Raw genomic sequence first — 17,193 nt, forward strand, 5'->3', positions numbered from 1 at the left:
TACTCTCAAGTTAAGGGAGCTCTGATTTGCAAAAGCTATTTCTTCACTCATACTGAAAATGACCCACAAAATACCTCTGAAAATAGGGCAACTACCGGTACAGGAGGATGCCTTATATAGTGCAAGTAGCTGGAATATAGTGGTAAGTGTACACCAAACAATAAGGAAGCTACAAACACAAAGATCCTACAAAGAATTAAATTGAATTGAAAAATTTCAGGAAACACCCAACCTTACCCTCAAGGAAGATTCCTAATGACTTGATTCAGTAATCAAAATAAAAGTTGATTATAAAGGGAAATAACCACTGTACATATGGTCATTCAGTCCAATTTTCACCCCACCAAAACAATTTTCCCAGCAAGTGAGAAGTATAATTACAAGCCTAAAGGAAAGTTAGCCAGTATTAATGCTTTCTCCAAATTCTTAAACTAATAATGTGCACTCCCTCCAATGCATAAATAAAAGTAATTTCTCAAAAGTCTGCAAAGCACTGGCTAACACAATTGTCATGAAGTGATGTGAAGCACTATTTTAAAAATCAACTGAATCTTAAAGGAACCTAGTGTCCTTCATGTGAAGAAACCAAGAAAATTGCATGGATTATTTAATAATGGAAAATAATTACAAAAAAACTGAAATTCCTAAAATAACTATGGATTTTCCTTCCCCTGAGAACTTAAAATATTTTTGCTTCCTCTTTAAAGAAATTCACATTCTTCTTGTCCCTCTCCTTGTTTTAAGGAATCAATTTTCAAAAAGCTCTTAATGACAAAATTAATTTCTCAATACACAACAGAACATAAACACACACTTTTTTTTACACGGAAATCTTGATTCATAAATGCCCAGACAATGAAGTCTACTGCCAAATTTTTTAGGAAGCTTCCAAACATTTAATTGACACCAATGACAAATACTCCACTGCTAATGCAGGGAGAAGTGTAGGAGAAAAATAGGCCAGACTTCAATGTAGGTAAATAACCTTTTGTGTAGTTTTACTAGTTTCACATCCCTGCACTAAAAGATGGAGGAAAAAAATCCTACCACATGCTACCATTGTAAAGAAGACAAATAGATAATGTCAACCTTAATTCAGAGAAAGCAACAAAGGTCAACTAGCTGTTACAATAACATCAGAATTCTACCAGTTTGCGATCTCTGTATAGCTTTACAATGAGCTAGATATCTTTTAATGAATCAAGAATCTGATATTTTTAAGCCGAGCAATTTATATATTTTTTTTAAGTCATCATGCAATACTGAGTTACTACTGCGGGTACCGTATAATCCCTATTTACCGCCCCAGGCGCTTAGAAAATTGCAAAAGGGGGGCGATTATTTTAGTATTCTATTTTTAATATTTAATGTCATATTTTAACTTCCAAAAAATCTTTGAAAAAATTTTAATTGAAGATAATCCATCAAAATTAAGCTAAATGATTGATTTTCCATCTAGAAATTGGATTACAGACAAGTTTCATTTTCACTTTCTTTAAATTTAGGCAGACTTTTGATATGATTGTAGATGATTTCAATCACTGTACAGGGGGCCCTTATTTCCTGAAAATTAAAAAAGACCTAAGGGGGCGCTTATAGGGGCAGGGGCGGTAAATAGGGATTATACGGTATTCCCTTTAGAAACAATTTTGAAGTTCAGAGAATATACCACCACACATGGTTATAAAAATATTGCTTATATCTAGTAACAAAATCATTACAATTAGAAGATCTATTCTATTATCAAACAAACTGTGTACATGAAAAACACACAATAGTCATAAATACTTAATTTGTGAGGGTAATAAATCTTATGGGATGAAATATACATTTGAAATAAATACAGGAGAAATTTTTCTAAATATGTGTACCACCCCACCCCCTATTATTCTTTAGATTTTGACAACTCATTACCGCTATACATTCAGACATGAAACAAGAAATACCTGTAACACAATACTTTTAACACTGCCTTTCATGTTAGAGTACATTTATGTAAAAGTGTGGCTTCCAAAACTTCTGTATTATCTAAAACAATCAGAACTGATACATACTGTATCCCACTTCTTTACCTCTGTCAAATGTTTGCCATTGTTTTCTTTTATTTAACTGGCATAAAAGATCAGAAAACAGTAACAATTGCTAAAAGTGGCACCCATTAGATAATGCAACCACAAAAAAAGATAAACCATCTAGTCAAGAAGAAAAGCATAAAATATGACAAGATTCTTTAGGAAATATTCATATCTGATAAATCAGAATGATTTCTGACACCAAAAAATACTATGACAACAAAAAATCCTAAAAGTTTTGTTTTACATCTCCCACCTCACATTGTAACAAACAAACTATTTCAAAAGAGGAATACGGCCCAACATGGTTAAGCGATATCTATTCGTGTGTCCATTCAATCCTCCTTTTGATTTAAGCCAGTGGTGCGTGATCATTGTCAGCTCAAATGAACACGATGATCTCATCTCCCTTGTTACTGCTTTCTTTTGATACCAATCCTTATTTTTTTTCTTTTTTTTTCAGTCACTTTGAAAAATTACCTGAACACCGTCAACACACAAGACAAGTCTGTCCTTTTATAACAGATGTTGGTAACAGTAGGAAAATAACAGTTTCGCGCGATGATGGAGCACTCTGGTACCAAGATCGTCCGATGGCAGCAAAGGTCTCGTTTTACAAGATGTAACGTAAATATATCTCCCTTCGAAAACACTATTTTTAACACAAAACATGTTTTTTCTTGTGTCAGTCTAGAAGTTTGATCAAATGATCGTAGTTCAATACAAAAATACAGGGAGAAGATATTTTCACTACAGCAAGGTTTATTTATAAACTTATAGTTCAGTCTAATTAGTTCACTTTTATTGAAAGTAAGAATCAAAATATACTGGTGAATTCCTGTTTGAATGAAAAGAAAACTGGTTTACTACATGTTAACTTCAGTCATTATTGGAAAAACATTTAACAAATTCAAAAAAAAAAAAAAAAAAGAAAAACACTTTTACAATAACACTCAGTTTTGATACTAAATGCTAATATAAAATTACCACAAAAACTCTTGCAAGACAATTTATTTCAATTAAGAAATGATTTTTTAAAGAAAATGATTTGTGTCCACAGATTACCATATTCAAATGATGCACATAAAAATCTGCAGTTTATATAACATATAAACTTCTTCTAATCTTCTTTCAGTGCAAATATGAAAATTAAGATTATTTATGCAGAGTATACTTGAAGACAAGGAACTTTCTGTTAATGACTGCTTCAGTATCAGCTCACTGTACTATTTTATCTTTGTGAATCTCTTCAACATGTTCAACCAAGTCTTTTTGTTTGTTTATTTGTTTGTTTGTTGTTATTGATTTTTATCTCACCAACAAAATATTATTTTAAATAATCCATATCAATATACTTATATTTACTATGTACTCCAATCAACATTGCACTAAGAATTCCCATTATTATATAGTCTCAGGAAATTAGTATATTATACTCATTACTACGTAAACTAAAAAGTATGATGACATAAAGAAAATGTGGGGTAAGATGTGGGAAACTATTATGGCAACATATCTTTATCTGGCCTATGGTCATTAAGTAAAGCTTTGAAATGAAATGAAAACTGCTTATCTACAGACTTTTTATTTCAGTATAGGTATGCAAGGTAAAAGCAGACAAAACAGACAACCACACAGACAGACCAATAACATTACAATAAATATACAGTACAACAAGCTTAAAAATGAAGTTCCAGGGACAGACAATTTTACTTCATTATAAACGTAATTTAGGATGTATCCTTTAAGTTCACAATTATGTTTTACAGCCATGGGAAATGAAATTCACTTTGCTATATACACTGTATAAGCAAAATTCATTATTAACATGTTCCTTATTATAGTCTTCTACTGTATATCCTCCTCCCAGGATAAAATACTCATAGCATACTAAAAAAGGATAAGGGTGACTAACCTGGCATTTTCTCCCCATATCCATATGTTACTTACTTGCTAGTGTGTAGTCCATGTCAAATCCATAGAAGCGGACTTTCTCCAGCATCAGACTTCGGTTGACAAAGACCCTGCAATTACACGGCAACACATGGGGGCATGATTTTCTTCTCAAACGTAGTACAGACTTAAATTCTGTGCAATTTTTCTCTCTCAAATCCATAATTATGTGTGAATTAAGACTATGGCAAACAGAACTAGAGAAAATGTCACGCAATGAAAGAGATGGTATTGTTAATGTGTCCAAACCATCTTAAGACAAGAGTTGACATTCGCCCGATCTGTATATTATAGCTGATCAATAAAGATTGCCTATTAATTAAATACAAAGTGTTGATAAGATGTATGGCAACCATTACACAGATTATTATGTTGGGAACATTTATGACAAGGGAAGAATATCTGTGAACCCATTACTGGAATTTTTATTGTGATTACTTCCCTGCCCTTTTTAAGAGTTCCGGGGGTCTTGATTTTTGATTAAAAGGCACTATATTGGTAGCTGATCGGCCAAATATCACACAATTTATAATAATGTTTCATGACTTCATTACATTACCAAGAGAAATTTGGAATTATTTATGGACATGGACTCTTGCCGTGTACAACTGCTTTGGTGTCAGAAACTATTTTTTGAAGAATGACATGTATTTAACCTCTTCAAGTATGCTAATAAATAAAATGGATTCATTCATTGCAACTTATTATTGACAATCATATAAAGCAAAATCTCATCAAAAATCTGAATATAAGCAATGTTGACTGTTGCAAAAATTTCTATAACCTAAAAGCTTATGGGAAACTAGTTTATACAATAAGTGTGCAAGTTCTCAAATGAAGTCGTCTTTGTCAAAATTATGACAAATATTTGTTCATTTGTCTATGCATGGGAAGACTTAGTATATGATCAATATAGATACAAGTAATTATAATCAAGTTAATTCCATTCCATCAACTCCAATAAATGCCCTTGACCTTTCACTTTTAAGTATGACCTTGATCAAAACAGGGAGCCTGCCCCCATTCTTTCATGACCTAAATATTGAAGATTAAAACATCAACTACATGTACTACTGTAATCTAATTATTACTCATAACAAGGCTAAAATAATTCAAAGTTTACTATTGCAAAAATTTCTATAACCTGAATGCTTATGGGGCCTTTGACCCCTGGATCCCCCCTGACCCCTCCCCCCTTTTTTTTAAAAAGAATATCTCTGGATTAATTTGCTATGTCATATTGTATGATGCTAAGAAACAATTTATTTTCCTTTGTACCCCATACCTCATTCAAACTGATATATATAAAAAGAAATGCTTAAAAAACATGCTATGAAGGAGAAAAGAAATCATATGTTGTAAATATATAGAATATCTCTGGATTAATTTGCTATGTCATATTGCATGATGCTAAGAAACAATTTACTTTCAATCTTGATGATTCACCTATTTTTTTAAAAAAAGTTTTTGCTTGCGTAATGCATTTCCTGAACATGAAAAAAATGTATTGATAACATGCAGAACACATATCCAACTGAACGTATACATAAAAACATGTTATAATCATGATTCTGCGTTATTCTATATTCATTACCTTTTGCTTGGTTCTCTCTTGTATCCTCGATACGCGATGGTTGACATCCGCTTTAGAGGCCTACGTTCTACTTCCGTGTCTTCCTCTCGCTCCGCCATGGTTAGATCTGCAAAACGTTTTACAAAATCGTTACCAAGAAACAGTAACACATTTATCTAAAAATATTTTAAATTAATGCTGCCAAATGTATCGTTTTCGTAAATTCTATGAAATTTTGTACGCCTTTTAAATGGGTATGTTTCAGAGATGACACCTATCCTATCAACTTCTGTGAGAAAAAATAAAATCAATACTTAATGGCTACAATTGAAGGTCTCTTTAGAGACCGAGCAGTTTTGAAATCTCACAGGAAACTTCCTGTCAGGAAAAAACGGGCTGAAAATCTAATCAAAAGAGAAACCTAATACCTTCCTCATCTACAGACTAAAAGGCAAAACTGTCGAAGTCCACAAATATAAACAATTAATCAATTTAAGAAGCAAAAACAAAACTGTAAATTACCTAACAAGTCATAATAATTCTGTGTCTATAAAGTTGAAGAAACCCTACTTCTTCTCCTTATATCATGATAATTGAAAACTGAAACTGCGCCTCAAGAAATTAAGATTTTTCTGGTTATAGCCTGGTACATGTATCAGAATACCTCTGATAAAATGAGATTTTCCTTCTAATACAAAATGCACTTTTGAATACAGTGCATGTTAAAGATGAATAGAACTAGTTTACCAAATTAGGCTAAGTACTAGACTAGCTGATATTAATTGCTTGCTTGTGAGAGTATGATAATATTCATGCAATTTTTTTTTCTTTCAGAGAGAGTGAATGATATCTGGGATAACTTACCAAATTGAACACTAACCATCTTCTAAATGAAGCTATATGCACAGTTTAACATCAGAACCTTCATAAAGTTGTAAAAATGTACTACATGTATTGCATGATGAACATACCCTCAGCGCAAATGCTTGTGTTTTCAGTTTTATGCAAAGATCGATGCAAGTGAAAAGTACTTGACTGCTCACTTGATCAATCAAAAAGGAAACTATCAATTAGAAAATAAGACTCATGTAGAATCTGAATCATGGTTAAGACATGTATTATGCATCCTTATTGTTATTATCCATGTAAGTTACTAGTTAGATCTACACTCTCAGGCTACTTGCTAGAATTGTTTAGTGCCTTTTTAAGTGACCAACACACAATTATATTAAAGATAGTGCACTTCATTTATACAGAGTTTGACTCTGAAAGTGAAAAAAAAAAGAATAAGGGCATGAAAAATATATACATCTATATCACTATGAGGTCCTTGCATCTCTACTTTTGGTGTATATCTTTATTATCATAAAATTGCATTTAGCAATGTAGGGAGCTCTGGGGGCTGCATTGATGCCCCCAGCGGGTCCAGGGAAAAGTCCTGGTGGGGGTCTTGAAACTTGAGAAAATTCTTACGAGAGGTGTTTTCCCTTGATTCTTGTGTGATGGTTTGGGCCGTGGATATTGGCCTAAATAGCTCAGTTGGTAAAGCATCTGACTGGAGATGCAGGAGTTCCGGGTTCAGTTCTCGGTCCAGCCATATACATTTTCTCCCCTCCTAGATTTGGTGCCATTAACAACCCCTGGAATTCAGGTCCTGCCAGGGGATAATAAGAACTTGGGTTGTGTCTTCAAGGGCAAAGACCATTTAAGAAGGGAGAAATGTGATGATTTTGGTCATGGATATTAGCCTGGATACACTGTAGCTCAGTTGGTAGAGCACTTGACATGAGATGCAGGGGTCCCAGGTTCGATTCCCAGTCCAGCCATATACATTTTCCTTCTTCCTGTTACATTAGAATAGTACCGAGCTATAGTGGACAAAAGATATCAAAACCCTCTGACATTGACATTCCTTTCTCCTTTAAAGAAAAGTATAGGTTGGTGTTTTCAGTCCCAGAAGAAACCAATCGAGGATCTTCCCTAAAATGCCTATCTCCTATCACTTCCAGGGAATAGCACCAAATGTAGTAGGAGAGGAGAAAAATGCAACAGACCTAACGGGAATTCAAACCTGGGTCCACTGAATCTCCAGACAGGTGCACTCTTCCAAGTTCCAACTGAGCTACTGAGTTCTTTTGTCTTTATTTTATGTTGTTGTTGGGTTTTTTTAACAGTAGAAAGCATATACTGCTGGTCTTTATTATATATCAGAGACATATAAAAACCAGCTTTTATATGTCTCCGTATATATGTTGTTGTTTTCTTTTTATTAGAGTAAAAGGCATTTAGTGATGATATACACCTTGTTTTGTACTGTCAAAAATAGTTTCAGAGTGTAAATTCACATTGATTTGCTAATTTGCTATTTTACGGTACATACTCTAACTGTATAGTGAAGCATTATCCCAAATATACAGTTAAATTATTCTAACTATAGCCATGGAACTAGACTGCAGTAATATTAGACATAGTTCACACTTCTGCTCAAACTGTAGCGTCATCAACGCACATTTCAATCATTTTATTCACTTCAATTGTTTATAAGTACTTTTTGCATTTGTCATGTTTGCATTTCACTTCCAACAACATTTGTATGCAATGCATCTAAATGTCGAATTTCCTCTGACAACAAGCACTTGCTATCTATTCATTAAAATCGTTCCTGATCCATAAAGATTCTAAAACAAACAATCTTTTAAAATAAAATATCAATCAGTTTGATCAAGTGCAAAACCAATGAAGCAAGAAAGCAAAAGTAACAGAAAAGGACATTAAAACTTGTAATTCAACTTACAAAATCTCTGAAGCTGAACGAGGAAACAAAACAGATGGCAACCAATTACGCCTCCTCGAACTAGAGAGCTCGTCGCATACTTATTTGGCGCCATATTTTGATTGGCACGTGCACGACTAAAGCCTCCACAGAAAAGTTCATTTTGTAAGATTTCTATGGTCCTAAGAAGGGATCATTGACTTTGGCATGTTGGGCTATGTCAGATATTCATATCTAGACTATAGATCATATATTACATGTATTTTAACACATGACGATGCCCCTGATGTTTTTTCAACTCAAAAGACAATTTAGTCACAAGGATTTTCCAATACCTTTTTTGCAAAGATCAGTCGCATAATATTGCATTACACATTACTAAAATGGCATACGTACCGTATTTTTTGCCGTTCTTACTCGTATTAACTGGTTAATGGGTGTGTCCGAGTATTTGTGGCAGAGCTGTTTCAGCAGTGAAGAGAAATATAGGGTATGGACTCTCCTGTAGAATCCTACAGGCTTATAAGCATTTTTAAGAAATTGCATGCTAGGCTAAAAATATATAAACATAGATAAAATTCCTATATTAGGCTGTAAGCTTTGTCCCTCTCCTATGTACATTAGTACATATATGTACATCAACAAACTAGGCTACATGTACTTTTGCAAAGTTACTGGCATCTTAGCTAGCCAAGAGTTTTCGGTCCACTCATAAATGGGGAGAATGGACAGAAAACCCTTGGCTATAGCTAAGATGACTTACTGGTAATATTTTTAACTATTTTACAATTTACTTTGAGGAGAAGAAATATAGAAATCAGAAGAACCAAGTTAATTACAAGTGTAAATTAAAGTCAAAAATAAAATTTAATAAAAATTAAATCTTGAAAACTTTGTTTGATCAGTGTCAAGGCTGAAATGAGTTTTTTTCCCATTCTTTAATGGTACAGTGTAAATTAAAGGCAAAATATTTTTTGATGACAAGTATTTGATAGTTAATTTCAAGTTTTGTTAAACAATACAAATGTATTTTCCAAATACAGTAAAACTCGTTTAGTACGAACACGGATACAGCGAATTCACGGATATAGCGAAGTTTTTCTGGTTCCCCTGCAAAATTCTTAACAAATCTTTGTAAAATTTTACGGTTATAACGAACTTTGATATAACGAATTTACAGATATAGGGAACTGATTTTCCTGTTGAGGTTAAATATAATAAAATTTACATCTTTTATAACGAGCTTCTAAAGATTATGAAAAAAATTGATATGTTGAACAGACTTTATTTCCTTTTAGCATTCAGTTAAAAATCAGTTCATAATAAAACCTTAGTTATCAAAGATATTTTTTGTAATATTTGCTTCCCTAGTTCCCTAACATATTTGGTAGTAATACTTGAAGGAAAACATGCATATTGCGAATTCGCTATAATGGTTCTACTAATTCGTTATACGGATATAACAAATTACGGATATAACGAATTAAATTCACAGGTCCCAAGGACTTCGCTTTAACCGAGTTTTACTGTATTAACAATATATTGTTAAACAATATTGTCCAAAAGTATAGCTGCACCATAAGTAATACTTATTACTTGAGAATTTTTTTAATAAAAATATTTTTTGCATTTTTCTAGTATACATGTATTTTAATGGAAACATCAATAGTGAATGCTAATTTATAAATATTCATTATTATTGTTTTATTCTTCCATTTTGTATTAGTAGGTCCTCAGATAAACAATTCCTATAGTCCCCCATTCCCACTCCTTGTTCTAGCTGATTTTAAAGTTGATGATCGAATTTATGAAAAATACCTTGTAAATCTTTTTATAGTTTCCTAATTTGAGGTGATTGCTACTTCATATGCTGGACTGCCGGGTATACATATAAAGTTAACCAAATAAAAAAAAACTTGTTGCTTTTCCAGATAAGTGAATGGCAGCTAGGACATGTTTTGTGTCACCTAATATGATCAAGTTTACCTGTCTCTTAAACATATTATAATTCTATCCAACTGAATATGCTGAAACCTGCATGTATAGACATGATATAGATAAAACTTTAAAAGTATATACACATCTTTGCCCTGATCACTTTACTGAAGTGTTGGAATGGTACATTAGCTATGGCCACCAGAAAACTTAATTTTTTGTCAATGTTTAATGAATTTTGTGATTTTCATCACCAATCTTTCAGAAGGAAGAGAAAGAAGTTGGTTCTTGGAATAACACAGTGGCATATTGATGTTAAAAATCTGAAGGTTTGTCATTCCTTTAATGGTTCAGCTGAACAGGTAATGTTATCAAAGACTGGAGCAGGTAAAGTTAACAAGTGATTTAAACTATTCCGCAGCACCTGTGATAGCTGTGTGCTTGAGTAGGAATCGATCGTTTTTATCTGTCATGTTGACTTGTCTCATGGCAAAGTGTTTGATCTTATTAATTAATTGATAATTTATTAGGAAATCTCTTAATTAATTACAAATGTTTAGAAAAATGTTGTTGATCACAAATTTTCAATATGAATTTAAATGACATTTTAAAGTGCACATATAAGTAGCAAAAATAAAATAACTACCGTTGATATGAAACAGAAATATGGGAAAAAAATTCTTTGAATTGGTTTTTGCTATATGTAGATGTTGCAGCAAACTGAGCCATTAATTCTTAGAAAGATTCAAAGATTCATGTTCAACTTTAATTAGTTCTTTGTCAATTATACCAATGGGTCTATTTTGCCTTTGATGTTTGATAAAAATTATTCATTGCAATTGATTTTGTAGGCAGAGAAAATATTTGCTGACAAAAGAAGAATCAGACTTATAGATACCATGACAAGGTAATTTTTGGACTAACACCATCCAAACTTGAAGGAATGAAATTCACTCATAGTTTCATGATTTTTTTTCTCAAAGTACATATGTGGCAAGTTCAGTGCACTGGTTATTAAGACAATAGGTTCAAATATTTATTGTAAGACCTCAATGAATCACTTCTTTCATTCAGGACATGAGTTTGCTTCTAGAATTATAACATAAAAATGGCACCAGTATGTATGATGAAATCTACACTCCCGTAGTTTGGAACAGTTGTTCTTGTAAGTTTCTCAAGAACCTCTTTTTCCCTCCATAATTAAGATGTAGAAGGGTTTGTTCTGACTTCTTTTTTATAAACTTAAGTGTGTACAAGATCCCTCTTTTTCACAGAAAAAAAGCTTTTTCTTAACAAGTGTACTTGTTTTTCCAATGTTTATGCAGCCTTTTCGCTCTATCGTTTTGGTCATAAGTTTAAAAAAAGATTCCATTCATACAATCAAAAACCAACTCTTCATTCAGTAAAACAAAAAAAAAAAATGTTTTGTTCAGATTACAAAATCTCAATATTTCAGCTAGGTTTGTGATTTCCCACCTTAATGATATTTTTCAGTCTTTGCCCCCTTTCCATTTGTTTAATTGTGCTTCTTATCAGCCTAAATTTTTCCTCTGACATTTTTTGTCTATTTTGTGATAAACTTTTATACCAAGTGATTTCTCAAGTGACAGATTTTTCTAAGCATTTCTATCCTGTTTTTCTTGAAGCACAAGTGTTTTCAGCTGGGGGCAGTTTTGCTGACTTTAATGCACTATTTGTATTCTCTACTAGTTCTGGTAATGTTTTGGGGAAGGGGGATCACGGAATTCTTTTTATTGCGATCTGATGGCACATGTTTGTAATGATGATGATATGGCTGATCCTGGATAGAATTTTGATTCTGTTTATTTTACCCACTTTCCTATTTTATTTTTAATTTCATTTGAGATTTTCATGATTTATGTTACCACATGTTCCTATTGCAAAATATGATCTATCATTTAATATATTTATGATTGTAAGCATATTTTTACACTCGATTTACCCTAAAGTATCTTTATTACAGTTTCTAAAGCAGTTAAAGGATATGCAGAATGGATAAAATGTTTTTGATACTAACAATTTAAGCCAGTTCTATTTCACATCCCATGTAGGGGAAAATTACTAATCAGACCCATCAATCAATACTAAATTTACAAAATCATGAAGATTGAGATAGTGCAAAGCACTGCAAACTGGGACCTTTTAGATTGAAAGACTATGAAAGTTTCAGACTTTATTTCTGAAGTTGATCAAATATTTTGTATTGAGAGATACAGGTGTATGGTTTTAGCATGGAGAAGTGCTAATTACTGAATTATCTTTGCGAGGGGGACAGGTGATGTTAGAGCAAGGAGTGTTTGTGTTAACAGTGCCTTGGCAGCAATCTCTAGCTAAGACCCAGGCACTGCTGCTACCGACTGCCAAAAACTTGGCCATACTATAAACCATACAATCCCTAAGTAAACTGTTTACTTTTTCATTTTCTTGGTTTTAAACTTTTGCTGTAGAAGATGTTCTTTGAACTCTCTTAGAGTAGAGGATAGTTTACCTTATGGTGTGCTTAGTGTAAGCCTTTCATTTCCTCCTACCCTACCCCCCTGGCACTGCCTCAAATTCTTTTAACAAGTCATCAATTTAGAATCTTTGGCTAGGGATTTGAAACCATAGCAAAATCAGGTGACAATACTAGACTTAAAATTTACAGCAATTTTATAGTCAATCTTATAACTATTTTAAAACAATATGTACTACAATCTATATTAAAAAAAAATTACAAATTCTACTATGCAGTAAAAACCCTCTTAATCTTGAAGCTGGTGGACCAAGAAAAAACTTTGAGATATCCAAGGATCTCAAATATTCAGGGTAAAATACTTCAACAATTAGTTTTTGGGATTTCCGAAACCACTTTGACCTATATCCTTGGTATGCGAGATATCAGTGTTCAAGCATTAAGAAATTTCAATTCGAATGAAAAAGTGACTTTATATGATCTTGTTTCTAAACAGGAAATACTGAAATACATGACACATGTACATGCATATGTTAAAAACTTTTTTTTTTATTTCAGCTTGGTAGTTTAACAACTACAGTTCATGGTGCTGGCATTTCTTCAAAGAATCATATAGTAATTGTCTCTGTCACAATGGTAACTTGTTTCAACAGTTGCATGTAATGTTTTCAAATTCTTCATGTACTATTTAAGTTATATTTCTAGATATTTTTGATCTTTTTAAGGTAAAATTTCACAATTATTCAGTCTGACAGGAACTTAATTTCGTGCCATTAAAAAATGACATCTGACTTTAACTCTTTAACTATAAACAAGGATTTTACATTTCTTTTTAAATGTATACACATTCCAGAATCATGATGTCGACATAGCGAGATAAGAAAGAAAAACAGAGAGAAAGAGAGAAGATTCTGAATCTATTGGTTAATTTCTAAGCACCTGTTCAGGTAACAAGTTGTAATGGAATTCTTCATGACGTAAGGCATTAAAGGGGGGTCCCTTCCTATTACTGAATATGCAGATTTCTTTTAAAATGATTGGTCACAATCTAACTTGTATTTTTTTTTTTTTTTGCACTTTGTGCAGGGCTTCTTATCTTAATATGTTAAGCTCAAAGTTTAAATTATCAAGGACATGCAACTAATGTGTTTTTTCCATATGATTAATTTTCCTAAATTATTCAAAAGAATATTTGAAATCTTTGGAGTACGTCTTTTTATTTTGCGTTAGAATACAGAATTTATTAATCCTATCATTTTATGAGGGATGCATAAAAAATACATGGAAAACTCATTTTGTGTGCAGTTTATAAGAAAATTTATATTTTTATTATAATGTAATTTCAATCTTCTGATTCTGTAAATACATTTGAAAGAAAATAGCTTTTCCACATGGTCAAATATGAGCCCATTAAATTGAGCAATATAGCGGAGAGTCAAAAATGGTTGTGGTTTAGGAGGTATGCAGGTACAATTTGGGTATTGATTCTCTGAAGTAAGACCCGGGATTTGGAGGACAATCCTACTTTTGGGTTATCTGAATACCCATGTAAACAGAGTGGGCAAACAAAGAATAAAACCCTGACTAGTGATTGTAGGTCAGATGTCTTGTATAACTGATTTCCTCTCTTTTCTTACAAAGGCCACGGCTTCCCCCTCTCCTCTCCGTACCTGTGCTGGAATGATTAAAGACCCATTAAATTCTACATGGTAAAATGATTCTGTTGTCAAATTTAAACCCTGGACGGTAATTATGGCAACGTAATATTCCCTTTTTTCCAGAACTTATCGTTTTGAGAGACTCAATTAGATAACGCATTTTTTCGCTATTTGCAATATTAGGTAAATCCTACATCTGATTTCTATACTTTCTTTCTTGTAATAGAAATTTTTTAGTAGAAATGAAAATTTGCTTTCAATTTACTTGTCACAGAAATTGTTTTCTAGCTTTGAAGTTCATGTATACATTAAAAACTATAAAGATCTAGTAACCGAATATATACTGTGACCGCATTTTCCCCATGAGGAGCCCGTATTTAAATTTTTCGGGGTTTTAAAGCAGTTGCCAGGTACTCGATTCAAAAAGAAAATATCTTAAAGGTTGAGGAATGAATCTGATATTTCATTCTAGTGCCGTTAGGGGTGACACGGGTCACGTGGAAGCATTTGTTTGTCTGTCAGTGCTTCAGGACAGGCACACTCTCAGGTGCAGATAAACAACAAGGCTGATTTTGAGATGCCATCGGGCTATTTATACTGAAAAATTACCAAAACTGTTTGAAAGAAATAGAACCGGGTGTCAATATTGTTTTATCAACAGGAGGTGTCAAAGATTTTTTTTTTTAAATTACATTAAATACCGCTATACAATCTTAGCTCGGAGAGATGCAAAGACAGGATATAAGTATTGTGATTGAACAATAGTCGTGATGAAAGTCGCACAAAAAAATTCTTTCACTATGCACTGTATTTAATAATAGAAATGTTTGTTTAATTCTTCAAAGGAAGGGGAACCTGCTATATTTTGAATAAACACGCACAGGAATGACTCAGAGATCCCAGTCTGAAATCCCATCTCTTGTACAGTGTCAACTAATTACATTATATTATTCACACAATTACAGAATTTGACATATTAGTTGCATTATAGTGGGTGGTTATCTGCATATCAAGATCATGTTGACTTACAATGACCCCTGCATTGCATCTTCTTTACAATTGGTTTGTACAGCTAATCAGATACGTTCTTTATCCTGTAGATTTCTCTTTTATGTCTACTTACCATATACACTGGACTCCATGGACCCCACTAAGATCTACCCCTGCCTGCTCTCTGATCTAATTATCCCCCCCAGCACAGCAGGTTTTTTCTGAGAGGTTTGAATTCTTCAGTTTTTCTGAAATTTTCTACGTATATTTGAGTCATGAAATTTTCATGTACTGTTCATTTGCTCTTATTTCTTCAAAGTATGCCAAAATTACTTGTATATATTTTTTCTCTAAAATTATATTAGTGTAAGAAAATGTCAAGAGGATGGGGGAACATTTATGTTAGATGACCCCTTCTGCTGAAGTCCTACAAGCTATTTTATTTGCCTTCCATTTACCAATAGTTTTAGGGGCCAGTTAATTCTTTTAATGCAATTTTAAGCTTTCAAATATTTTTGAAAAAATCCATATTCAAATTAATTAACTTTGTCTTTGAGTCGAGAAGAACCTAGATAGAGAATTTTTGTAACATTTGAACAGGTACACTCCAGTGCATTCCAGCCTGGCTGGGATTCATTATTTCTTACTCAAGATGAATTAGGGATTACTACCCTGGCCTAATCCGCTGACCACCTATATCCATTACTATTTGTTTTGATACAGGGTAGGAGAGATGTCTGCTCCTGATTATACGTCCATTGTTTGGCTTTATACAATCACATAATGATCATCACAAAATAATCTAGGAATTCATATTTTATAGCTTGGCTTAAATTTTCTTCTCTTTTTCAAGGGGTTGGGGTGGGGGGTGGGGGGTTTCCAACCTACAGTATATTCTCTCATACTAAAATTTGTCAAGGGAAAGGGGAAGAATAATATGTTAATTTTGTTTTTTAGTTATGTGTCATCCTCAAACTGATATTATTTAATTAAATATTCTTGCTTCATTTCCATCCAAATATTGACAATCTGAATGCTCTGTTAATCACAAGATGACCAGTTATATCATTATATCAACACTAGACATTCATTTGACCCCTCCGAGCTGACAATAGCAAACAATACTGTCCCTAACATGAGTAGGGGGAATCATTTCAAAATATCCAGAAAATTGGATTTTCTCTCCCTATTTGAAAATTTCAAATTAAAGTTGGGGATTTAAAATCTTTAGTCCTGCTCCAATAGGCATCTTAATAATATGGCAAAGTCTGCATTGTGTTGGGCATTTGTTGAAATAACCACAGGCTAAAAATCAAGTCTTTTAAGTATTGTCAGTGATGCATTTCAAAATCTATTTTCCATAATACACAAACATCTCTCTCCTTTTTTTGTACCACAAACCTAATAAAACAGCGATATTTGGTTGAAACTAGGGCTAGGGTTGTTATTTCTGGAGTAAAAAAAGAGAGAAATTGTTAAATTCTGTTTTTTGAGGAGTGTTGCATAGTTAGTGTCAAGCTTTTATTGTATTTTTGACCACCTTATTTTATTGTAGTTTTGACCACAGTAGGGTTATTTTGCCTCACCTGAACAGGTGTGCTGAGGTAGAGCAACCAGGGTGACCCAGGGACAGGCTGCCACTGAGGGGAAGATTGACATTATAGCTTGACATGTTTTAATTCATCTCCAGGTCTACTGGAAAAGTGGGGGGAGAATTAAGACACGTATAGCAGCTTAACAACAAACCATTTCTCATGTCAAGAGAA

The 17,193-nt window shown here is 32.9% G+C and overlaps 1 protein-coding gene across 3 annotated transcripts in view; it reads right to left on the reverse strand.

The window, feature by feature from the left end:
* The window catches only part of LOC134232948 (cytosolic purine 5'-nucleotidase-like), a 48,355-nt gene extending 39,933 nt beyond the window's left edge, over positions 1–8,422 (reverse strand). The window contains exons 1-3 of one of the 3 annotated variants that reach the window (XM_062714958.1): positions 8,393–8,422; positions 5,620–5,725; positions 4,023–4,096 (exon numbers count right to left, since the gene is read on the reverse strand). In XM_062714958.1, the coding sequence (XP_062570942.1) occupies positions 4,023–4,096; positions 5,620–5,717 (172 nt within the window). In that variant the 5' untranslated portion in view covers positions 5,718–5,725; positions 8,393–8,422. Of the gene's footprint in view, positions 1–4,022; positions 4,097–5,619; positions 5,726–6,462; positions 6,529–8,392 lie in introns of those variants that run through there. The other 2 variants (XM_062714947.1, XM_062714952.1) reach the window with 2 other exon arrangements.
* Positions 8,423–17,193: the final 8,771 nt, after the last annotated feature.

Source organism: Saccostrea cucullata, unplaced genomic scaffold (assembly GCF_032062105.1).
Source record: "Saccostrea cucullata isolate Sc308-1 unplaced genomic scaffold, CSIRO_AGI_Scuc_v1 ctg820, whole genome shotgun sequence".
Classification (NCBI taxonomy): domain Eukaryota; kingdom Metazoa; phylum Mollusca; class Bivalvia; order Ostreida; family Ostreidae; genus Saccostrea; species Saccostrea cuccullata.